This window comes from Balaenoptera musculus, chromosome 7 (genome assembly GCF_009873245.2).
Source record: "Balaenoptera musculus isolate JJ_BM4_2016_0621 chromosome 7, mBalMus1.pri.v3, whole genome shotgun sequence".
NCBI lineage: Eukaryota > Metazoa > Chordata > Mammalia > Artiodactyla > Balaenopteridae > Balaenoptera > Balaenoptera musculus.
Genome location: NC_045791.1, coordinates 94505881 through 94531235, shown reverse-complemented (window position 1 = coordinate 94531235; position 25355 = coordinate 94505881). Strand labels below are relative to the sequence as shown.

The window sequence follows — 25355 nt, the reverse complement described above, 5'->3', positions numbered from 1 at the left end:
GCGAACATTTATTTGATGCCAACTGCAGGCTAGTTCTGGGGTTTACATGCATTTAAATCTTTACAACAGCTTTAGAGACTATCATTCCCATTTTTCAGGGGGAAAATCTGAGTAGTAGAGTACGAGTTCATCCAACTTATAAGCAGTGGAGCTTGGATTTTAACCCAGGCAGCAGTGTGACTCCAGAGCCCACACTCTTAACCCTTCAGTGTCTGTATGATCTTGAGTGGGTGACTGAGATGATCTTCTCTAGGCAACCGTGGAGTGGGCTGTGTGCATATGAAAGTACACAAGGCACCCACCACAGTGCCTGGCACATAGTACATTTTATTAAATATTTAAGGAATAAGTGAGTGAACAAACGTCTGCCCATAAATGAGTTTGACCATTGAGGTGTCTACTGAATCCTAGAAGAAGACTGTTCACATGTGATGCATGTGGGTTCCGTCCATGTGAACGTGTGCACGTGTGTGCCCTCTCCCTGCCGCCCTGTGCAAGCCCTGTGGCTTTGTGCCTGGGTGAGTGGGTGGTGGTGAAAGCTGCCTCCCATCTCCCTGGATGGGGGCCAGTTCTCCATCCCCACTGAGGGGCAGAGAAGAGGGGCTCTGTTGATAGAGGGACAGGACAATGAGTCTGTGTGGGTGGGGCTCTCACCCCGTCAGGACCCACCTCTTTCAGGCCCAGCTGTCGGACCCAGCCTGAGCTGAGCTAGTCTCTCACCCGCGTTATCTCTGTCTCCCAGGAGACCAGACCTCACAGCCCCAGGGAAGGTGCTCACTGCTGTTCCTGGCTCCCGAGCTGGGGTGGGGGTGGGGAGTGGAGGAGCAGGGCTGCAAAGGAGGGGCTGGTGATGGTACAGGGTGGGGGAAGGCACCACATTCACAGAATTTGCATCTTCAGTCACCAAAGCCCTGGCTGATTTCCCAGTGAAATGAGGGAAAGGGGTGGGAGCAGGCCGACTTGAGGAGAGGACTTTGGCCACTGGGACCCTCTAAGCTGTCCATCAGTACTGTGAAGTCGGGCTGTTCGAGGGATGGGGTCCTATATGAGGGAGACGTCACTTCTCTGAGGATTCTACCTGGGATGGAGACCTGGATGAGAGTCCAGGATTGGGTTTAAGGGTTTCTTTGTCAGATCTACATTTCCCCATGTGGGATGGAGATCTGAGCGGGATACAGGGCCTCACTGAGAACACAGGACTGAGTCTGAGGGCTTCTCTGTGGGATCTTAGTGTGCCTTATGGGATGGGTGCTTTGGCAGAATCATGGGGGGTGGGTCCTGAGGATTCTTAAGTGGGACCAAAGGTCCCTATATGAGATGAAGGACTGGACAGGGTGGGGGTGGGGAGTTCTCTTCGGGTAATGAGATACCCTACAAGATCTTGAGTGAGGTCTCTTGGATGTGTAGACCTGGGGACACTTGTTTTTTTGTCTAACTCCTCCCCCTTCCCCATGCCCAGAGGCTGAGGCTGTGGATGTGGAGGAGGTAGGGGTGAGGGTGCTGAGAGGGCAAACAAAGCCACCTGTGCATCCATCCTTCAGGAAGCTCTGAGCACAACTGATCTGGGAAAACAAACAGGACCAGCTGCTGGGGAATGGAAGGGGGGCTGGAGGTGGACCAGCCTGGTAGAGAAAGGAGGCCAGAAGGGGGTCCATAGTACAGAAAAGGGGCAGGGATCCCAGAGCCCCATTCTAGCACACCAGTAAGGGCTGCCTGACAGCCCCTTCCCCTCAGTGGCTCATTCTTCCCTTTCTTGATGATTATGAGGCCCAGAGCCAGGGAGGGGTCTGGAAGGATGTGGGGAGCCTGAGAGAGTCTAGAGATCTGGGCAACTGGCTATTGGCAGTGTCGGTGGGTGTGCCCATTTCTGAGAGAGCTGGAGAAGACAGGTAGGACTGAAAGCCATGGACTATCCTGTGCTGGCAGTGGGACCTACACACCATTTTCCCGATGAGGGAACTGAGTCAGAGGAGGGGAGAAGCTAGTTAGTGCCACACAGCTACTTAGTGCAGAGCCAAGATCAGAATATAGGACTAGGAGAGGAGCGATGGCTGTTCTAATTCACACACACACACACACACACACACACACACACACACACACACACACACACACACACATTCCTGTGGAATACGGTGGTCCCACCAACACGGAAACTGCCCTCCCAGCCCCAGCTCCCGAAAATACAGCATCCACCCTCTGACAGCCACCCCCACACCCTCGGGACTAGACTCGGCGCCCGCGTCACTGACCAGCGCAGACGCACAGCCTGACGCATTCGCCACCGGCGCCCCTCCCGACCTCAGCCTCAGATCAACTCCCCCTTCCTTTCCCCGCCCCCCATCCCCACCTCTCCGGCGTTCTACCCAGAGCGGCCCGCGCGCCCCCCCTGGTGGCCGTATACAGAATTGCTGGATAGAGATGGGGGAGGAAGAGAGAAGGAAGGGAAGAGATTCGGTTCCTCCCTTCTCACCGCTGCGATAGCCCTAACTTGTGAAACCGAGACAAACTGCCGGGTCACGAACAGCCCAGGACTGTTTCTTGCCTCCCTCGATAGCTTGAATTTCCCCTTTTTGGGTTTGGGGAAAATTATACCCTATTTGTCCAAACCGCCTCTAGCATAGGGAGTCGGGACTGCGCATGGTTCTGACCACATCAGCAGTCAAACCTGGTTGTGGCTGTCCCTGCTCTGACTTAAAACCTCCAAACTGGGCTTTACTCTCTATGTTATAGGGCCTTGTACTTTTGGCATTCGCCTTCACACACGTTGTGATCCTTGACAGCAATTACTCACCAGTAAAAAGAGAGACTCAAGGGAGACTCCAAATTCCCCCAGTGCCTGTTCAGGGGTGGGGAGGTCGGTGGGATGTGCAAACCGTCACCCCCCACTCTCACTGGAGAATTTCCTCTACATCCCTTCCCCCATGGACATCTGGCCCAACCTGACCACCCTGTTCATTCATTCATTCCAGAAGTTTTATTGAGCACCTACTATGTGTCCAGTACTGTGCTAGGTTGGAGGATAACAACTGAAAATGAGACTGACACAGCCCCTGCCCCTTTAAATGGAGCTTACAGTCTAGTACAAAAGGAAACACTCAGTACAGCCATACACAAAAGATGAAAAAGACAACTTTACAGAGTAATAAATGCTATAAAGAAAATAGGATGATGTGATGGACAGTAAATGCCAGGAACAGCATCACCCAGGTGGTAAAAGAGGAGCCAGCATGCCAAGATCTTGTGACTAAGACGCTCCAGGTAACAGGAGCAACAAATGCAAAGGCTCTGAGGCTGGAGTGAGCTTGGCAGTTGGGAGAAAGCATAGAAGCCAGCATAACTAGACTTCCGGATTTGGGGCAGCTGCATCTGGCCTGTGAGCCCTTTTAGTCACAGGAGGTTGGGTGGCAAGAGCACTGGCTTTGGAGTCAAAAGGTCTAAATTCTAATCTTGCTCTGACACTAGCTAGCCATGTGGATTTGGAAAAGGCCCTGTACCTCCCAAGCCTCAATTTCCACATCTGTTCACCAAAACCTACCACTTTGGACTGTTGAGTTTATAAGAGAAGCACTTGGCTCATGGGAACAACAAAATATTAGTTTCCTTCTTACTCACCCCTCCGCTTCTGCTGGAATACCCCCTCCATTAAGGAACACTCACAATTTTGCCAGAAGCCTTTGTGTCTCCTTGACAGCCATGATGGTTAGGAAATTCTGCTGCACGTTGTGAGGAAATTTCCTCCCTAGAACTTCCCTGGGCCCCCAAGCCTTTCCCCCTAAATTTCTCCCTCCCCACACCCTACCTTCCCCCCTCCCCCCACCGTACAAGGCAGTGGGATTGGGGGTAAGAGCCTAAGACCTACAGTCAGAACAGAAACCCAGGTTCACACCTCAGCTGGGCCGCTTCTCAGCTGTGACACCTCCCCGACTGCGTTCCGGTACCCTTCTGGGCCGCAGGATCATCTGTGAAATGCAAGGCAATAACACCGCCTGCCTCAACTGGTCGGTGCTACAATTAGCTGAGATCACGCACGTAAAAGCTCTGAGTAGAGGGTCTGGCCCAACTAGGCGCTCAATAATCAGCTGCTAGATCTCAGGCTGACGTCGTGGCGGGAGGCCCCAAAACTGGGAGCTTTGTCTGGTGGCTGGGAGCGCCACGGTTCCGGCCGCGCTGAAGTTGAGATGTTCTTCCTACTTGCAGTAGCGAGCCACTCCCTGAACGCTTTGCAAATCCGTGCCTTCCCTTGGGAGGTTTACGTTTCCTGCACTCAGCGCCGCCTTGCGGCGAGTCCTGGTCATCGCCTCTTCTCAGCACCTCTGCGCAAGAAAACTTCGGGAGCTCAGCACCGGGTCCGGGGACTCGATCTTGGCAAGAAACGGGCCGCGATGGCCCACCGTCCAGGGAAAAGAGGGCTGAGGGTCGTGAGGAAAGTCTCTTATGGGGAACCTTGTCTACTTCCTCCCTAGCGTCGCCCCGAAGAGAGGCCTCGACCTCTAAAGAAAAGGAGTTTAGACGCTGGGAAGAACTTCCGCATCTCGAGCCAGGAAAGCGCGGTTTTAGCGGGGTGGCCACCGGGTGGCCTGGTACCTCTATCCCTGAAGGTCTCGGCCTGGCTCAGGCCCCCCAAAAAGAAAAAGCGGAGTCAGCCTCGGCTGTGGCGAGCGCCGGACATGTGTCTCAGCACTTTCTATTGTAATCCCCGAGGGCTGGGGCCAGGTCAGCGGTTGCGGGAAAGGCCGCGGCTCCCCCGGGGACACCAGAGCTGACCGCAGCTTGCCCGCTGACTCAGCTCCCCCCCACCCCAGCGGGAGAGGGTGCGGAGAGGGGGCGAGGCGTGGTATAAAGCCCCGCACGCCCAGCTCGCGCGCAGCCTCTCCGCTTCCGTCAGTACCGCGCTCACCCACCCGGTGAATACTCGGTGCTGGGGCGGGGTCTCTTCGGCCGGGGGAGGGCGAGACGGGGAAAAGCCGCTAGCAGCCAGGGTCCAGCCCGCGGTCCTTCACCTCCCATCGGGGTTGGGCGGGCCTGGGCGGGGAGTGGGCTCTCGAGACGCTGAGCGCTTGGTCCCGTCCCTGTCTGCAGCGGCATGAGCAGCGCCCCCGCGCAGGGCCCAGCGCCCGCCAGCCTCACGCTTTGGGATGAGGAGGACTTCCAGGGCCGCCGCTGCCGGCTGCTGAGTGACTGCGCCAACATCGGCGAGCGCGTAGGCCTGCGCCGGGTGCGCTCGGTCAAGGTGGAAAATGGCGCGTGAGTGATGCCCCGGCGCGGTTGGGCTGGGTTGCAGGGCGCCAGGCTCCCCTGGCGCAAGCTCCGAGACTGGCTCCCAGTCCTCCATTCCCCAGACTGTATGTAAGCCCTGCCTGAGAGACCCAGCAACATGGAACATACCTAGGCTTCCTCAAAACTCCCCACCTGCCCCAAAACAAATCATGAGAAAGACTGTATCCTCGTGTGAGCTAAAGGGATAAAGGCGAGAAGCGACCCTTTGCGGGACTCCGTGGGGCCAGCCTGAACCCTGAAGGGGTTCCCAGTGTAATTCTGTCCCTTCCAAAATTAGATGGCTCTAAGCTTCGTTTAGCAAAAGAAGCCAAATCCCTTCCGCTCGCCCCACCCTGGTCTCCTAGAGACTGGGACCCTCAAGAAAGCTGAGGCCCCTGAGCTATTGCAGTTTGTTGCTATCACAGGTTGCTACCGCAGGTTAGGGGGGTTCCTACACCTACCTTTGCAGGGGCCAAAATCCTTGCGGTAGGAGTGCTTGGTCGGGTGATCTTCGTAGACTGGAAAATTCCTTCCAGCCTGGGGGCCCTGAGCTGGAAGCCTGGACCCCTCAAACCCCAGATAGCAGCCGGCTTAGGGTCTTTAGCCTCTAGAGGGGCTGGGTTGCCTTGTGATGGGTGTGGTAGGGGAAAGGCCTTGGGTGGAGACAAAGATCGGTTTTGTAGCAAGCAAGGGGGAGGGGGAGGAATGAATGAGGCTGGGGCAGATGCCTCGAAGCTTCCATTATCTTTCCCCAGTTGGGTGGCCTTCGAGTACCCCGACTTCCAGGGACAGCAGTTCATTCTGGAGAAGGGTGACTATCCTCGCTGGAGTGCCTGGAGCGGCAGTGGCGGCCACCACAGCGACCAGCTGCTGTCCTTCCGGCCAGTGCTCTGCGCAGTGAGCACAGCCCTCCCCCTCCTCCTCTGCATCCCAGCTCCTGGCTCCAGGCCCTGGCCCCACCACGGCACCTGGAAAGACCATCCACTCACTGTATGGGGGGTGTAAACACAACTCCTAGATGGGTGGGAGTGGCATTACTTCCCAGAACCAGAGAGGTCTCAGAAATTTTGGAACGTGGGCCTAAGCCAGGCATCGGAAATCAGCACCACGGACAGCCCCGAGACCGTGCCAGTCTTGAGCCCAGTTCCTCACACCCAGTCGTCCACACATCCGCACGTGTCAGCGAGCGCTTCTGTTGTCACACAGCACTGTGAGGTGGGGTGACTGCCCTTAACCTCATACATAAGTGTGGAAATGGGGCTCAGAGGGCAAAGTGATTTGACCCTGGTCACAAAGGTTAACATGAGAATAGAACTCAATCAGGGATCAAGGCTGAGGAGGGGTTAGTCTCTGTGTGTATGTTTGGGGGGCAAGGGTTGGAAATGAATCAAATACACTGGAGGGGAGGATCTCAATTCCCATTTCTGCTGATTTATCTACCCTACTGGTGAGGCCTGGGGCTGTGTGGTGGAAGACAGAAAGCTGCCTCAGCCCAGTTTCTCCATCCCAGGAGGCCAAGGAGCCCTGCAGGGGTAAGGCCCTGGGGCAATGGGAGCCCAGACTCAACAAACACTGATGCCCCGGCCTGTACGTTCTGACTTTGCTCTCCACCCTTCTCTGGGTCCTACCCTATGAGAAGCTATGTCCAGGGTGCTGGGCAGGGGATTGATAGTCAATGCTTCCTTAGGGAAGCTGTCTTGTTTAGTTGACCAGATTTCTCTCAGGACCTCTGATTTTCCTCCTGCAAAACATGTCCATGTCAAAAGATGCTCTCTATCCCTGACCTGGAAGTGTCTCTGGGAACAACCCCCTCAGTCTCACCACCTCAATCCAAAGCCATAGAAGGGACCAGGCTGGGGACCTCTGAGCATCCCAGCTTCCCAGACTGATATGGAGCTGATGGAGTGAACTCTGGGTGTGTTTATGGACCCTGTGTCTTTACAGCTTATGCTGGGCAGAGTGTTGGGGGAGTCGGGCTGAGAATGTATCCTCTTTGGAGGGCCTGACCTGTCCACCCCTACCTTCTTGTGCCTCAGAACCACAGCGACAGCCGTGTGACACTGTTTGAGGGGGAAAACTTCCAGGGCTGCAAGTTTGAACTCAATGATGACTACCCATCCCTGCCTTCCATGGGCTGGGCCAGCAAGGATGTGGGTTCCCTCAAAGTCAGCTCTGGAGCGTGAGTCCTGGGACTGGAACAGGGAAGAAAAGCAGGGAGGCAGTGGGGACCAGGGAGGAGGGTGGGGAAAAGTGATGTGGGTGCTAAGAGACACCGTAAAGAGAGACACTGGGGGCTAGGGGACAGGGGGAGTGAGGTCATGGGAGACTGAGAGGCAAGGGGAAGTGAGATGGTGGAGACAGACTGGGAAGGATGGGGCAGGTAATAGGAGAATGAGTCAGGGGGGCAACGTGGGGTAGAGGAAGGGATTGAAAACATGGGTGAGGGGGCAATGGAGGGTGGGAATAGGAGACAAGATGAAGAAGGTGTTAGGAAGACCTGGAGCAGTGGACAGGGCAGGGAGAGACCCATGTAGGGAAAACCAAAGCCATGGTTTTGGAGCTGGGGTTTGGGAGCTCAGAAAGGAGGACCAGCCATGGAGGACATCGGTGGGGGTGGGGGCAGAGCCTACTTACCACCCCTGTGCCTTCTCTGGCCTAGGTGGGTGGCCTACCAGTACCCAGGCTACCGGGGCTACCAGTATGTACTGGAGCAGGACCGCCACAGCGGGGAGTTCCGTAACTACAGTGAATTCGGCACGCAGGCCCACACCGGGCAGCTGCAGTCCATTCGGAGAGTCCAGCACTAAGCTCCACAGCCCCGGCGCCTCCCCTGAGGACCCTCAATAAAGGCTCCTGAACCTGCCTGCCCCTCTTGCCTCTTTTTTGGTGTCTTGCTTTGCAATCTCCATCCTTATCCTTCTGAGGGTCCTTCTCTGCCAACCCTCCCCTCCCCTCTGGCTCCAGGACCCTTGACTATGGAGCATACACTGGCTTAGGATGTATGTGGCTGATGGGTCTGAGATGAAAATGCTGGTAAGAATCCTGGGGATCCTGTTAAATGCAACCAGCCCCACACCTCTCCTTGGTAAAGGCCTATCAGCTTGGACCAGGGGTACCGCTAGCCCAGATAGTTCCTTTGCCATCCTCTGGTTTGGGCGCACATAGCTCCACGGCAGGGCTCATAGCTGAATTTCAACGTTCACACACCCCCTGGGCCAGGCACCATCATTTGGGGCAGGACCTCCTTAACTCTGTGCAGGAGCCCTGCTGGGTTCCTCTCTAACCCCCACCCCTACCTTTTCCAGCCTTTATCTTCACCCTGGCTCCCTATCCAGCCTAAGGGAAGCTTGCACCCATTTCCCAGCTTTGTAGAATCTCCGCCTTATAGAGGAGCAAGGGTGTGAGAGGGATAATTGCTGGGAGGTCCCACTGCCTCCTAGGGGAGATGTCCTCTCTCTGAGCCAAGCCCTAGACCCTTTGAATAACAATCCCTCGTGGTATTGAGCTCCAGCATTTATTGTACAAAGCATTTGCATACCTTGCCTCTCAGATGTCTCAGACAATTCCCTCTTCATTCTTCCTCTTCCTCCCCACTCTTCAGAGGACTAGTGAGCTGGAGAGGCCACCCCTGAGCCACTGACCACAGTGAGCCTGGGTTCTGGGGCAGGTGGTGGAAGCCCACAGCCATGGTGGGGTTGAGTGTGGCAGCAGCCATCGGGGTCTGTGGCACCAAAGTGGCTTCTTTCCAGCTCCCTCTCTGGCTCAGTTTATGATAATCTCACCCACATAGGCAGGGCCTTCAAGGCCCTTGGGAGGCCCTTCATCTTGTCCCTCAGGGATGCTTGAGTTTTCAAGCCCCTGGTGGACCTATCCATGGGGAGGGGTGGCCCAGATCATTGCCCCAGCCCAGGGGAGACAAAGCGATGTTGGAGAAAAGTCAGATTTGGACCTGGGCACTTCCCAGGGGCCCAGCTGTGCACAGTCAGGCATCTGCTCCCTTGGGAAGAGTCCTGGACCAGAAGTCAGAACACCTGGGACCCATTCACATAGCACCCCCCAGCCTCAATTCCCTCACCTGTAAACTGGGGCTATTGAGTCCTGCCTTGTCTCTGTCACAGGGTTGTTGTGAGGATTCAAGGAGAACTCCCTGAAAATGCTTGTGGTTCAGAAAAGCACTAGGGCAGTTACCATTGGACCTCCCTTCCCTGACTCTCCCCATGGATCTCAGGGTTGGGTCAGGGGACCAAGGACAGAGTTCTAGGTGGGGTATGAATTCTGCTTTATACCTAGATGGGTTCTAAAGTCCATCGCCCCTGTCACATTTGATCCTCCTAATAGCTTCCATTCTTCATCCATTTCACCAATGAAGAAACTGGAGGTCCTCTGAGAGGGAGAAGCCTTGATGAGGTCATCCACTTAATTGGTGACAAAGCCAGGACCTGAACACAGGGCTCCAGACCCCAAATCCAAGCTGTTAACTGGAGGCTGACCTGAGCTGTGGCCAAAAGCCTCAGGCCTCAGCAGAGCCCCAAATCTTTGTGGGCTCCAGAGGAGCCTGGGGTTCCTGCGTGGTCACAGGCTCCTAACTGTCCCCTTGGGGGCATGGTAATAGTAACAACAGCTAAATATATGCAGCTTTGTCTGAGCACTCAGCATGTGTTATATAAGCCTAATAATTCTGTATGGTTGGTACTATAATCCCCATTTTACAGATGAAGAGACTAAAGTACAGAGGTTATGTAGCTTCCCCAAAAGCCACGCAACTAGGAAATAGGGGATCTGGAGTTGAACCCAGACCCAGACAAACTGGCCTCAGAGCCCAGCAGCCCATCTCCACACTGCCTGTACTGGGGGCAGGCAGTGGGCAAAGGGAGATCTGGTATCTACCATCAGCTGAGCTGCCCTCCCTCCAGGAAGGTCCATGGTTACTAGGACCACCCAGCAAGATGCCTTCAGGAACTGGCAGTGTGATCCTGACCAGGGCACGCCCTGTCTCTAGGTATCAGTGTCCTCACCTGTACAGTGAAGGAGTTGGGGGAGCTAATATTTGTTGCAGCCTTTGCCAGCATGGATCTTCTAGGTTTTCTTAGACCCACGGGTCCAGCTCTGCTCCCCACATCAGCAAATAAGGAGGGGGTGCGCAGAGGCCAGGCTGGGCCTGAGTGTTTTCACCTTCCTACCCTCCTTCTATTCTGGGCAGGCTGATGGTCTGCAGAACATGGTGGGGCTCACACCCAGCCAGGTGGGAGGAGGATGGCAGGGAAGCTGCCTGGACTTGCTCATTGGCTGCACTCAGCCAAAGGCCAAAGGGGACGGAGGAGGTTATCTCCTTTCCAGTGGTGCAGCCAAGATCCAGGTGAGGTAGTGGTATGCCCCTCACTCCCTCACAAACTCTTCCCAGAGCCCACCTACCCCTCAGTCCCTGAGTCCTCAGTGAGGCGGTGGTGGGGGCAGAGCCTGAGCTGTTGAACCTTCATCAGCTCGGAGCTGGGATGTCCGGATAGACGCCCACCCTAAGCGCCTCTCCCTTCTGCCTCAGCCTTCCACTCAGAGCATTAGTGGGTGAAACTTGCTGCCTCCCCACTCTTGCAACTCTGGCCTCCTGTTCCTCATTTTCTGTCTGGGGACGTGACAAGAAAGCATGAAGGAGAGGGTGTGAGACCTCGGCCGGACCCTCAAGACCCTCTGCTCCCTCAAAGCCCTGAGTTTTGTCCCCAGGGAGCATCCCAACCTCTCATCTTTCCCCCACCAGATTCCACCTCCACATCCTGAAACCTCCACGCCTGTCCCTTTAGGATCCTAAGGGGATCCTGAAGAAACTGGAGCTCCTCTGAGAGGGAGATCCCAGTGGCTCAGCTGGGAGCCCCTCCATTTTCCCCTAGACTCACCTCCCACACTCCTCCTTGGTTCCTTCTGATTTTTGTACCCTCCACCAGCAAGGAGGAACACCCCAGGAGTTACAGCAAGCGAAGAATGCAAGAGGCCCCACAGAAACCCCTCCCCCAGCTGGACTTCCCAGCCACCCTCAGTCAGGCAACCCAGGACGAGGAATCCTGCAGAAAACCTGCCCGCTTCCATCCAAGTGCCCTGAAGTCCCAGGTCTCCTCACCTCCTGAAGTCAAGCAGTGGGAGAGAAAGGCCTTGAGATTACCAATTCTGACCAGAGTCAGCAGGTGCTGCATGACTGCAGGTGGGCTCCTGTCCCAGAGACTCATCTTCACCCAGCATCCCTCCTTAGTGTGCCCCTCCAGAGCCAGGAAGCCCCACAGGTACCCAGAGACTCCAGGCCACCTGGGAACCACATCAGCTTTGCTAATACCCCTCTTTGCCCCTTTCTTGGAGTGTATTTACTTCCACTCCCCCTGGGTTGGGGACCTTGTACGGTGCACCTGTTTTAACTCCTCTATTCCTACTAGAGCAAGGTGCCAACTGCAGCCTAGTTCTGGGATAATCAGGATGGGAATAGTTGTGAGGGTAGATGGTAAGCTGGGATGACAAGGGATGGGGAAAGATAGAAGAGAAATGATTGGGGGGGTGGAAGGGGGGTCACGAGCCTACCATTTGCCACAAATTAGTGAGAACAAACGAATGAGAAAAGGAAGGGAGAGAGATGGGATGGAGAGGTAGAGAGGAGACAGAAGGGGAGATGGGAGGAGGAGGGACTAGATGGAAGAAGAAGGAGAGACCTAGAAAGGGGGAGGAAGGGCAAGCCACTAAAAGTTGTGCGGGAGACGCCCCAGCGCTGGCCCAGAGGCCTGGGAGCCCCGGAAAGGCAGGAAACCGGGGAAAACAAGAGGGAGACAGGGAAGGAGATCGGGTCTCCAGGGAAGAGCAGAGAGTGGGAGAGGAGGAGGAGGGAGGAGTAGCGGGGATGGAGGAAGGGGGGTAGATAAAGGGAGCAACGGCTGCCGACCGGGAGCGCAGCGACAGAAGAGAGGGAGGGAAGCGGAAATTTAAAAGTGAAGATGCAGATAACGCAGCCTGGAGACGGGAACCCGGGTGGGGGTGGGGGTGGGGTGGGGGAGGGGAGGAGAGTGGAGCGGTGAGGTGGGGGGGGAAATGGGTGAGAAGGAGGGAGCCCCCACCCCCGTTGTGTCCCCGGGGGTCCGAGGTGGGGCCGGGTACCCCGCCCCATTCCTGTTTGCTCAGAGTCAGGGAGGCGGAAAAGAAATGGGCTCCTGACCCCTGTCAGAGCGCGAGGCCTAGGCCCATCCCCCGCGCGTCTCCCGGGTTGCGAGGTGCGGGGGGCTGCCGGGTGCGCTTGGCTGCCGCGCGGCAAGTCGGAGACTTTATTGCGATGGGGCGATAAGAGGGGCGGGGGCGGGGTCCGGGGGGCCCGAGGCTGCAGCTCTTTAATTAAAACGGAAATTGCGGCCCCTGCCCGCGCGGGGGCCCGGAGGGTTCCGAGCAGCCTGGTAGCTGGGAGCATCGCTCCAGGACCCCTCCATCCCCCGCCACACCCGGGCAGCCCCCTCCCGCCAGGCCTTGCTGGACCCAGCGCCTTCTCCCTGTCACCCGCTGTCGCCTCGGGCGGGGATCGGTGCCCCGGAGCGCAAAGCCTGACGCGATCCCCCTCTCCCACCCCCCCCACCCCCACCTCCCACCGCCCAGGCCCTGGCGGCGATGAGACAGAGCGGCGCCTCCCAGCCCCTGCTGATCAACATGTACCTGCCAGGTACCAGGGACCAGCCGGGGGCTGGAGGCACCAGGACCCGGGGCGGGAAGTCTGGGCTGGGGCTTGGGAAGGGGATACTGCGGTCCAAGGGAAGGGGGCGCGGTCCAGAGAATCGGATCGCTGGGAGGACTGAGCAATCTAGGGCATTGGGAGACCTTAAAGGCAGATGGAGCGCTTTGGGGGTTTAGTGTGAGATTTAGAGGACCTGAAGTGAGCAGATTGGGAGCCTGGGAAGCCAAGAGCGCCAGCTCAGGGGCTGAAAGAGCCTGGCAGGGGGAGCAGAGGTCTACAGTGTGGCAGGGGACTCAGTGCGCGTGCAGTGTTGGGAGGTTGTGGTCAGCCGGGAGTCTCCCGTGCGCCCTCGTGGCTCCTCACCTCCGTGCTCGAGCGTTCCCACCAGCCCAGCTTTCCAGGCGCCCTCTCCTCTCCGGTGGGCTCTGCGCGCTCCGGCTCGCTGGCGCAAACCCCGCTCGGCTTTATAAGGCTCCCGCCGGCCCGTTCAGAAAGCGGATTTCCTTTTTCCTGGACGCGTTTCCTGACTTGGGCGTTATGGAGGGGCTCCGCGCGGCGCGCGCCCGGGCCGGGCTCCGGGAGGAGGAGCCGGACGGATCGGGCCCCCAGCCTCGCGCCGGGGAACCAAGGCACCCCCCTCTTCCCCCTTGAGCCTTGGCCCGGGGCCCTTTCGGTCAAGTCGGCAACCTCCGCCTGGATCCGCCTGATTGTTTTCTCCTGCTGCCACAGATCCCGTCGGAGACGGTCTCTTCAAGGAAGGAAAGAGCCCGGGATGGGGGCCCCTGAGCCCCGCGGTACAAAAAGGTGAGCTGGCCGGCGGGGTGGACGGGCGGAGGTGAAGACAGTGGATCGGGTCCGGGGTACCCAGCGCATACAGACAGGCACCACTGCCAGCTGAACAGAGGGTGGGAGCGATATGCAATGCTGGGCTTTGGGAAGCAGAGGGTCGGGGCATGATTGTGGGGAGGCTCGGGGGGGGGGGAGGTGTGTGGGGAACATTCATTTGGCCTGTGGCTCCTGCACCTTCTGAGACCCAGGGTTGAACTCGAAGGCCAGGGCAGACGAAGATCTTGCCCCCACCCCCTTTTCAGCTGGGAATGTTTTTCCTGCTGTGGGGCTGGGGCTGAGGTGCTTGGTGTCATTTCCCTACTGGCAGCGGGAGCCCAAGGCATCGGCACCACCCAGCAAGGTGACCCGGAGAATTATTCCCTGGTCACTCCAGGCCGAGTCACCATTAGCACCAGGGCCAGCACCCACCTGCCCCACTGGCCCATGCCAGGCTCTGTGAGCCAAGTCCTCTGGGCCGTTGCAGTTGATTCCCAGGTTGGTCACCTGCTCTCTGCCAGTGGCTAAATTATCCTCGGTTTTGCCATGTTGGCGGCCGAACCTGGCTGGCCTTCCAGGCCAAGCCTCCCCACAGGTCCCCACCCAGTCGGTACCCTAGATCTCACCAAGTTACCGTAACCAGAAAAACAAGGTTGGCAACTGCTTTATCCAAAAGGGAACACAACACCCAACAGGAATGAGTTTCCAAGCCTCTACGTCCCTCATACCAGATGCACATTTTTACCCAAATCTTCCCTTGCTTCTGACCCTAAAATTCAATGCTCCTGACCTGGAGGCCAGGCAGCTCCTCACCGGGCTGGTGTGGAGGGACTGGGATCAAAGTGATGGTGGAGGGCAGCATCTGGGTTCTGAGCGAGTTGTTGAAAAAAGAAGAGACTTTCAGCAGGCTCAATTTAAAACAATCAGACAGTTTCGAGGAAAATCCCTTTTATTCTGAAAGAGTGTGTGGGGCGGGGGCGGGTAATGCTATCAAGATTTTTCTCCAACTGTCTGATTGAGGCTCCAAGACAAACAGGAGTTCTCTCTCACTACCCACTTACCCGGGAAAGCCTCCTGGCCGTTTTAAGCAACCCCTCAAATCCAGACGGGGCAGAAGAGTCTGGAGATTGGCCAACGATGGGAGGAGGCAGGGAGCCAAGCAGAGAGGCTTCCGGGTCTCCTCTCCTCTTCTCAGAGCAGCGCATCACGCCCCCAGGGAACTACGACACCTTGGTACCCTGGGAATCCCGCCTGTTTCGAAAAAAGAGGCCGAACCGGAGTAGCCCCAGCACCAGACGCTGGCAAGGGTGGGGAGACTTCAGAGGCTGCCATTCCTCTCACGCTTAGGGAGCCACTGTGCCCATTCTTGTCTGATGTGGTACCTCGAGGAAGCCAGCCACCACCTCGTCTCCACCTCAGGCAGGGGGTCCAACTGTATGCCTTGTCCGGTGGCTGGGGTGATCCTGCTGCAGGCCTGCTTCTTCCCTCTGGATCTCTGGACGTGGTCCAGCTGGGATGTGTCAGTCTAACCACCTATGTAGGCTACCCTGTGCGGTCGGTTGTGCAGGCTCTGCACCGAGTAACGGCACTCAGCCGAAGGGCTGATATCCCGCCTTTGCTCACCTCCGAGAGAGCCCTGTGCCTTGGAGCGCCTCTACCTCTACACGGAGGCGGTGATGCTTCCCCTTCTCCCCCCAATTCTCACAAAGCTGTGCGCCCGCGGGGTTGCGTCCTCCTTAGTGGGAGACTCGTTTCCATTGTGCAAAAGCGCGGTATTGGCTAGGGACGGCGTTGCTGATCAGTCCCTCCCTGGCCAGCCGCTCGAGCTGTGCCCAGTTACACAGCTGGACGTGCCCTTTTCCTCCCTGACATCGGTCCCCACCCCCGACTCGGGGCGGGGGAGGTCGTCTCCCACCTCACCTCTTCCCCCGCCGCTAGACTCCCTCATCCCGCCGGTGTCTGACTGCCCCCCTCCCCCACAGGCAGCGGCCAGATCCAGCTGTGGCAGTTTCTGCTGGAGCTGCTGGCTGACCGCGCGAACGCCGGCTGCATCGCGTGGGAGGGTGGCCACGGAGAGTTCAAGCTCACGGACCCAGACGAGGTGGCGCGGCGCTGGGGCGAGCGCAAGAGCAAGCCCAACATGAACTACGACAAGCTGAGCCGCGCGCTGCGCTACTACTACGACAAGAACATCATGAGCAAGGTGCACGGCAAGCGCTACGCCTACCGCTTCGACTTCCAGGGCCTGGCGCAGGCCTGCCAGCCGCCCCCCGCGCACGCTCACGCCGCCGCCGCCGCCGCCGCCGCCGCGGCCGCCGCCGCCCAGGACGGCGCGCTCTACAAGCTGCCCCCCAGCCTGGCCCCACTGCCCTTCCCCGGCCTCTCCAAACTCAACCTCATGGCCGCCTCGGCCGGCGTCGCGCCCGCCGGCTTCTCCTACTGGCCGGGCCCGGGCCCCGCCGCCGCCGCCGCCGCCGCCACCGCCGCGCTCTACCCCAGCCCCGGGTTGCAGCCCCCGTCCGGGCCCTTCGGCGCGGTGGCCGCCGCCTCGCACCTGGGGGGCCATTACCACTAGACGGGGCGGCCGGATGCCCCGTGGCCTCTCCCAGACGCCCAGAGCCTCGCTCAATCCCATCCACATCCCGGAGAGGGGCCGGCGCCTCCGCCGCCGTTCCTTCAACCTCAGATTTTACTCCGCCCGCTGCACCCAGCCCCGGGGGAAGGGGCCTGAAGTCGCCTCAATCTTCCTTTAACGCCGGATTTGCCCCCCGCCTCATCCCTCAACCCCCGAGGGAGGGTGACTGTGCCCGCATTTCCTCTAACCTTCTTCTAGACCTCAGATCCCCGAAAGGAGACCTCAGATCTCGGGTCTCCCCTGATTTTTCCTCCCCTCCATCTGTACTTCCCTCTGGCTCCTGGAAGCCCCTCCATTATGACCCCTCTCTTATTCCAAAATTTCTCTCTCTCTCTCTTTTTTTTGTCCCCCACGGAGCTGCCCCGATTCCAGTATGGCCGAGGCCCAGCAGAGTCCACCTTCTCCTCCCCTGGCACCTCAGCGGGCTTGGTAAGGGCCGCGTCTCCCTTGACGCTTCTAGGTAGCTTCCGGGCCCCCTTCCTCCCGCTCCCAACCTCCCACAGGACTGCCTTGTGTTTCTATTCCCTTCCAGACCTATTAAAGCTCCCAAGCTCCCCACTGCCTCTTCTCTCTGTTCTTAGCTGCACCAGAACCTTGGTGGGGGGGGGGGGTGAAGGTAGTGAGACGCCCAGCTCAGTCCTGAGCAGAAAGGCCTGCCAAGGAAAAGCTCGAGAGAATGAGGGCAGGCAGGTTTGGGTGCTGCTGGAGGGGAGCGCGGAGCCTCTAGTGCGTGGGTTCCTGCTGCAGCGCCCCTCCTACCTGGCAGTCGAGCCCAGCCTGCCTCATCCGGCCTTCCACTTGCCCCTTCACCCTACCCCATCCCAACTTCCCTCCCAACGCGCAGCGGCATGCCACCTTCCCCCATCTCACCCATCCTTACTCAAATTCCTCACCTCCTCCCAACCTCCACCCCGCCTTGTCTCATCTTCACACCATCTCAATCTTTCCTCCGTCCCTCCACTTCATCCCCTTCCCCACCTCTCCTCTCCTCCCCATCCTACCTTCACTCAGACTTTCTCTCTCACTCCCACTCACAAACGCCCCCACCCCCACCCCGTCCCCTTATCTCCAGCGCTATCTTTTCTCTAGATCTGCCTCCTCGTTTTCAGGAGGAGGGAATCTCCCCTTCTGCGCCTGCCGCTCCCCTCCGGGCTTGCGGCTGCAACCTCCTTCTCGCGGGTGGCGCGCGCCCTCTGCTGGTCTCAGGAGGGTAAGCCAGAGCCAGGTTTTGCAGCTAAACTGAGAACCCGACACTTCAGGCCAAACTTGGCTTTCAGAGAGGAGGGGCGAAAGGGGGGAACCCTAGCCCTGCACCCCAGGTCCGGCCTCGAGAAGTCTGGGAAGTGGGTCAAGTGGGTCATCCTCCTGGCAGGGCCATTTTCCTCACCACCTGAGGCCCTTTAAATACTGTGCCCATCGGGGGCCATGGCTCTTATGCTTTCTCCGAGCCTTTTACAAAACCTGTTGGCTGGAAAACTGCCTTGAACGCGTTCCTTTAGGCAGAAACAACACGGGGGAGGTATCTGAAGTGATAGCCAGAACTTTGAGCTGCACACCAAGGCAAGCCCATTGCTCCCCCTTCTCCATGGTCCTAGTGTTTCTTTCCCAGGGGCCATATCTCTTCCTGGACCAAAGGTTCCTCGCTAGTTGGTGGGAGAGTGCCTGGGTTCGCACAAGGCAGTTGAGGAGACTTCCCTGTGCCCCATGGGCCGGAAGGGAAAATGCAGGGGGAAGGCAGGACAACTAAGTGCAGGGAGGGTCTGAATGCCCTTTCCCAAAGGGAGTGAAATCATCGAGGTCCACCTAGGGAAAGAGTCTTTATTTCTTTTCATTTCATCTTCACTTTATTTTTTTCTGGTTTTCCAAATAACACACTCAGCATAGAAAATTTGGAAAATACACAATAAGGGCTCCATGAAATATTAGCTGAATTAAGCATGTAATGAAACATGGGGAAAAGTCACCTACAGTCTCATTACACAAAGGCCACTATTTATAATGCTTTGTCTTAATCTCCTTGTTCTCTGTGCCCTTTGGAATTGAATGGTACCCTGCTTTAGTCCCTTAACATTCTGGTATCAGCATGGTCCATGCCGTTGTTATGCTCTCTAGACCTCATGGGGTAAGAAGGTGGGATCATGTATTCCAAGGAGCAGACGGCCAGGGGAGGAATCCAGCCTGGTGAGGGCCTAAGGAACTTAGAGGGAGAGGCAAAGGGCCTCTTTGCAGGGGGCAGAAGCTGGGAGGGAGAAAGAATGCACTGGGGAGACAGAACCAGGTTCCAGAAAGATCTGGGCTGCTAAGAATTGTGGGTTGAATGTAAAAAGGTGAAATTTCCTGGCAAGAAGTGTGAGGTCCTGTACTTAGATCTCTAAAGGCCAGAGTGTGAGACATGCAAGGGTGGTGCTCTGTAGAGCCTATGTGTAAATTAGTGGTGTCTTAGTTAACACAATGTTACACGGGAGCCTGTATGGTAAATGCAGAAAAAACCATTGTGATCTGAGGACACGTTGATGCAGCTATGGCACCCTAGGATGAAGGAAATGATCCACTTGCTATAATGATTGTGCCCCCAGCATATTGTACACAGTGTTAGATAACACTTTCAGGAGAAGACCAAACGGAGAACAGACAGAATAGTGGACCCAGGAAGTGAAGAGGAACAATGCTGGAAAACCAACCATGGGAGATGTGGTCTGGAAAGTCATAGTGGGGAAAGAGGCATGGGAGCTGTCCTCAATTATTCAAAGAGATGTCCTGTGGCAGAGCACCTGGATGTGTGTACTGGGACACATGGTAGAAAACTACAGTGAGACAAATATGTCAACCTGATCTAATGAAGAACCTTCTGCTCTGGACCATGATGAGGAGTGCTTTGTCACTGGAGTGTTCAGCAGACCCTTCCTTGGAGGTTGAGAGGGGAGGTGTACTAGGTGACTTCAACCTTGAGACTCTTGAAGTCCTGTGAGTGAGTTGGTAAAGGAGGGATTTAGACATCGTTGGGAAGCTGGGGGAGGTGTTGTTAGATTAGGGCGTCTTCTTACCTGTGATATCACATCCTTAAAGCTCACCTTGCCCCTCTGTTCTTTCCTGCACAAAGAGCCAATTTGGGAAGCTGATATATAGGACTGGGCATTGGAAAACCTGAGTTCTGGTCCCAGATTGTCAACTGACTTGCTATTTAACCTTCAGATAATTCTTCTGGGATTCCATTTACTGTGGTCTTGGGTTGACTCTACTCCACCCAAACCCTGATGAAGCCACACTCTTACCACACTCAGCTTCCTATGATCCAGGCCTGTCCTCATTGACCCTTAACCTCTTGGTCCTTGGCTCTCCAAGATATTGATCTCACCATTGCTTCTCTCTCCCAATCCAGGGTCCAGCCCCTCTCTCATTCCCTGAAGGTCTGAGCCTGTTCTCTATCTCTTCACTCATGTCATTGGTGAAAATATGTCTCACTTCCCCACCCCCTGCCACGTGCTTGCACTACAGAGTTTACAAAACACTTTCACATCCATTGTTTTATTGATCCCCTCCAGGGTCATGGAGGAAGATAGGGCAGGGATTGCTTTATCCACTTGGAGGTTGAGTAAACCAAAGCCCAAGATGTTAAAAAAAACTTGGCCAAAGTCTCAGGGCTTGTTCTAGGACCTGTGCCTTCTGGTTCCTCACCAGGCCTTTTCCCAGTGCTCGGAGTGGTTTCTCCATTGTCCCAAGTGGCCTTGGTCACCGTGTTTGTAGGATCACTCCCCCGCCCTCCCGGGATTACACAGACCCGTGTGTCCTCCAGTAACGTGTGCTCCTTGTGACCAAGCTCCAGTTGCCGTCACTTGCAGATGGAATCAGAAGTCCAAGTAGCATGCTGTGTGAGGACATCCATGCCCACACACTGCCATAGACCTGCACAGCCACAGAGCAATGACATCACCTAGGGCACCGAGGCTTACAAAGCACTTTCTCATACATTAGCCCATGTGACCATAGACAGACATCAAAATGCATTACTGTGATGTACTTTTCTCAGAGCCTTCTGCTTTTCTGGCCTTCATTTTCCCTTCAATGTGTCTTTGAAATGCACTTAACTTCAGCTTGTTCCTCAACCTTTTTTTATAATTCACATCAAGTAGACCTGCTGATAATAAAAATGTGCCCTAACATTCATTGAACCTGACTCTGTGCCAGGCTGTGCCCTATGCTAATGTTTTACCTGTGGTCTCTCCTTTGACTTGGCCACACCTTGCCAGGTGGGGATGGTTACCTCCACTTTCAGATGAGGAAACTGAGGCTTGGAGAATTTAAGTGACTGGTTCAGCCTGTGACCCCAGAGCTCAAGTCCTCACCCATCACACCAGATCCCCTCCCACTGGGCCTTCCTGGAAAGCTTCTTCATGTGGATGTGACCTGCAGCCTACCCATCGCAGATGTACTCCATCTAATTGTCCAGTCATAGCAGAAAATGATAGGTTACAATGGACATATTGATGACTTGTCTTACGAATGTCTTTAGTTAGCTAGTGCCTCTGTCTGATTAAAAAAAAAAAAAAATCAGACTGTTCTGTTGCCCCACTGTCTTTTGCAAGCCTTCACTTTCCTAACTGTGTTCCTACAAGCTTTGAGTAGATCACTGTACTCTAGGGTGTGGCTGAAGGTCTGACTACAACGTGACTTTGGTGGCAATTCCTACATCAGTTTGGTCAGCAAGATTTTCCCCTGACCCTCCTCTTTCCTGGGATGGTGGGTCTTGAGGCAAGTGGCCCAATGTCCCATTGACTGTGACTTTTTCTATTTCTGAAAATTCTCTCCTACTGGATCTTCTTTGCTATTTCCTCCTTTCCTTTCTTTGTAAACAAAAGGCATGATGGTTAAGTGCAAGGGCTCTGGGGCTGGACATCCCAGGTTCAAGTACTGGCTCTGTTACTTACTAGCTGTGTGACCTCAAGCAATTTACTTTACTTCTTTGTGCCTCAATTACTCCATCCATAAAATGGATATGATAATAACAGAACCTACCTCATAGGGTTGAAAGAATACATGATTATATAAGTACCTTTGTACACATATCAGTGTTTTCTATTATTAGACAAACAAATAAGACAACCCCAAACAAAGCAAGCACCTGCCTCTTCCCCTCCAGTTCCAATCAGATGCCCTCCACGTGTCCTGGGAAGGATCTTGAGTGGCTACATCTACTTTTCTAGGCCAGTCACCCACCTGGTGAGCTTCACCAAGAACCAGCCTCTTGACTGGTTATGTGGCCACAACCATCACATGGGCCAGCCTCCTATACTCAGTGCATCCTCCATTTCTTTATGGGGTAACTGGAGAACGTACTGAATTTAAGATGATAGGATCTCAGCTAGTTACCAGCTGTGTGACTTTGGGAATATGGCCACACCACTCAGAAAATTCATTTTCTCCTTTAAAATATGGATAATTGTAATGCTTACTTCCTATGGTTAGTATGTGGATTAAATAAAAATAATATTAGCAATAGCACTTAACATAATTCTCACACTCTATAACACATTTAATAATATCCTAATATTTTTCTCAATGTGGCAGACACAGCTAGCTCAACCCCCCTCCCCACCCCAAGCTGCATGCTCCTCACTTCAGGTAGTGGAGTTGTCATTGGAAAGTGATTGCCCAGCCAGGGACTAATTTTCCAGCCCTCCTTGCATCTTGGTGGGAGCCATGTGCCTTGTTTCTGCCAACAGAATATGAATGAAAATGATAGTATGTGTTGCTCCCAGGCCAAAACATTTGGAAATGGATGTGCCTTCTCCATACTCTCTTATTCCCTTTCTGCCACCTGGATTTAGAGGACAACCAGTTTCTTAGAGATGGCAGAGCTCCATTATGAAAGGATCCATCATAGAGAGAGAAATCACTCATCCACATGCATTGGACTATTACATTTAATTTGGAGGTTTTCTTTTTACAGCAACAAACATTACCATAACTAATACTCAAATCACATTTAATCCTTACAACAATCCTCTGATATAGACATTATGATTTCCCTGATTTTATGATGAGAAAACTGAGGCACCAAGGGGTTAAGTCTAAAGTCACATGGTGAGAAAGGGAAGAGCAGAATCTGAACCCAGTCTGATTTCAGAGGCAGTGAGTTCTCTTAACCACTAAGGATGTGAAAGAGCTTTATACATTAAAGTGTCCTAGAAGTAATAACAAAGGCTAATACTTATTGAACACTTATGTGTCAGGCACAATTTAAAGAGCTTTACATTCATTTAATCCTCACAACCTTTTGGAGTTGGGTCTAGTATTATTCCCATTCTATAGATGAGGAAAACTGAGGCACAAAATATTAAATAAGTTGGTTGGAATCACAGTGCTGCTAAATGGTAGCAAGGTGATTCAACCCCAGCAGCTCAGTTTTCACTCCCTTCCCCATCCCTTATTCCCTTGATCATCTCTCATGGAGGAATGAGCAGATTCTGAGATTCTGAGAAGCCCAGGAAGTGGCAGGACTATTTCCCCAAATCTCAGCCCAACCCCAGGCTAGTTCCCTATTCCAGTGCTCACCTGGGTTCCAGACAAATAACAGAGTGAGAAATACATTTTAGAAGTCTTGTGGCCAACGTGACCCTTGCATTTATCTCAGATGGCATGATGGAGTAGAGGGAGCCCAGATGGACATGGATTCAAACCCAACCTCTGCCTACTCCCTGTAGGAATAAGAAGGCTACTTACTCTCTCTGAGCCTCAGTGGCCTCATCTATAAAATGGAAATGCTGATTATACCCACCTTGTTGGTTTGCTGCGGGCAGAGCATATGCCGAAAGATTCCAGCTTGGAGGACCACTCCAAAAATGTCATCCCCCCAGCATTGACCAGCCCAGAACAGAGATCTGCCCTGGGAGCTCAAACCACCTCCCCCAATCTAATCCCCCAACACTGCATCCCACTTCTCCTTCCATGAGTCGGAGAAGCTCCTTCCTTGAGATTCTGTGAGATTGGGGGAGGAGGAAGTAGCTGAGGGAGGCTGGAAGGCCAGACCCTGGGTTCCTTTTTCTGGAAGAGGAGGCCAAGTTGCTTAGCAACACAGCAGAAGTTATCAGGGAGGCTCCATGCAGGGCTATCCTTTATCATCCTGCAACATGGAGAGATCTGGGGGTACACTAGATGGGGAGATGAGTGGGGAAAGTAGGGAAGGGTCCCAGGCTCTGATGGTAACCTCTGGGCTTCATTCTCCTTTCCTATGATCACCTTCCCAATTCTCCAACTCTTTCCCCTTGGTTTTCTACCTTTGACACACAGAGGCAGAGAGACAAGTTCTAGGGCCCATCCTGTACACACATCTGTCCATTGGCCATGTATGTAACCATGTGCCTAAGGGCCAGATTCAGGACCACCTTATATGTATACTGTACTTTACAGTTTACAAAGCACATCCATATATGTGATTTCACCAGATACAACAGTCTCTTTAATTCCTGTATGACAGACGAGGGAAACAAGTCTGAAGGTCCCACCGTGAGGAAAGAGCAGGGCCCAGATTTGCTGCAAATCTCAGCATATTTCCACTACATATTGTAGCATGGATGTTAGTACAGGCTTTGGCATAATGTCGTGCCTGCTATTCCATGTCCTCACAGTTTGAATATTCTTCATGCCTAGTGTCCTAAGGTGCCCCCAAGATGCACCTTTCTCCACCCTTCATCACAAAGCAGGTGAGCTGAGAAGGCAGGTTCAGCTGTTCTTCCCTGCTGGGGCAGGGGGATCCCTGGAGTGGGGAGTCCCAAGAGAGGCCTGGTCTCCTGGCCCAAATGCCTAGACTCAGGAATGCTGCTGTGCTGGGCCAGGCTGGCACAAGCATCTACCACCAGCAGCTGAAGCAAGTCCCCTGGCTGGCATCCCAGAAAGAGGCACGTGGGTCCCACTAGGGCCGAGGCCTGGCAGCAAGGAGTAAACACATGTCACCCAGGTCACAGATTGCTCATGGGAGGCCCAGACCCCTAGGGCTCCCTACTGCCTCAGGGGCCAGCAGAGCTGGTCAGAGCAGCTCAGGGCTCCATTCTGGACTTTGTCTTGGTCCCTTAATCCCTCTGTCAAAATTTATTAATAGTCTGGCTACCACAGCAATGGTAGTTACCCCAACAAAAATAATATTGTCATTCTTATTATAGCCATTTGATAAGACACCACAAATCTGAGATTCTTGTTTCCATCTGAAAGATGAGAAAACTGAAATTCAGAGAGGTTGAATAACTGTCTTAGAGCAACAGCTAGTAAATGTAGAGTAGGGACTCAAACCTCTGACTCCTAGTCTTTTGTTCTGTACATCACATCACACTGCCTTTAAATGTCAGGGGGACAAAGGAGTCCCAGAGGGACATTCAGCCACCCTATCCTCTATCCCCAAATTGCACATGTCCAGGACCTTGTAGGCCACATGGCTCAGCTGGTGTTTCACGTAGAACAGACAATTTGAATAATTATTTTGATTAAAGTTTTATCAAGTTCCAAAAAATGATTTGAGATGACTTACTATATAGCAGTATACACAAAACAGAATATTCAGTTTTAAAAGATAAAAAAGCAACTGGTGAAACACGAGAAGCATTCCCATAAGTCAGGGACAAGGCAAGGATGTCTTCTTTATCCTTTCTAACCTTATCATCATTGTTACCACTGAACATTCTACTGGAGGTCCTAGTCAACACAATAAGACAAGAAAAGTTATCTGTTTTACGCAAATATTGAAAAGGAAAAAGTCACAATGTCTTAGTTTGCAGACAATATGACTGCCTACCTAGAAAATCCAAGAGATTCAACAGGAAATCAATTAGAACTAATGATTCTAATGTTAACACACAAAAGGTTAACACACAAGGTTAACACAAAAAAATTATGGTTTTTCCATAACTGTGTAGGAATAAGGAAAAGAATTGGGAATGACAGATTTACAAGAGCAATAAA

General features: G+C 54.3%; 2 protein-coding genes across 2 annotated transcripts; both read left to right on the top strand.

Moving 5' to 3' along the window:
• Positions 1-4897: 4897 nt before the first annotated feature.
• CRYBA2 (crystallin beta A2) lies at positions 4898-8129 on the top strand. The gene is made up of 5 exons (XM_036858859.1): positions 4898-4907; positions 5083-5247; positions 6015-6156; positions 7296-7438; positions 7919-8129. The coding sequence occupies exons 2-5, from the start codon at positions 5087-5089 to the stop codon at positions 8064-8066; spliced, it is 594 nt and encodes a 197-aa protein (XP_036714754.1). The 5' UTR covers positions 4898-4907; positions 5083-5086; the 3' UTR covers positions 8067-8129.
• A 3103-nt stretch (positions 8130-11232) lies between these two features.
• Positions 11233-16346, top strand: FEV (FEV transcription factor, ETS family member). The gene is given in 4 exon segments (XM_036857669.1): positions 11233-11358; positions 12697-12934; positions 13676-13750; positions 15754-16346. Coding segments are annotated over 4 exon segments (1032 nt in total).
• The last annotated feature ends 9009 nt before the right edge of the window (positions 16347-25355 follow it).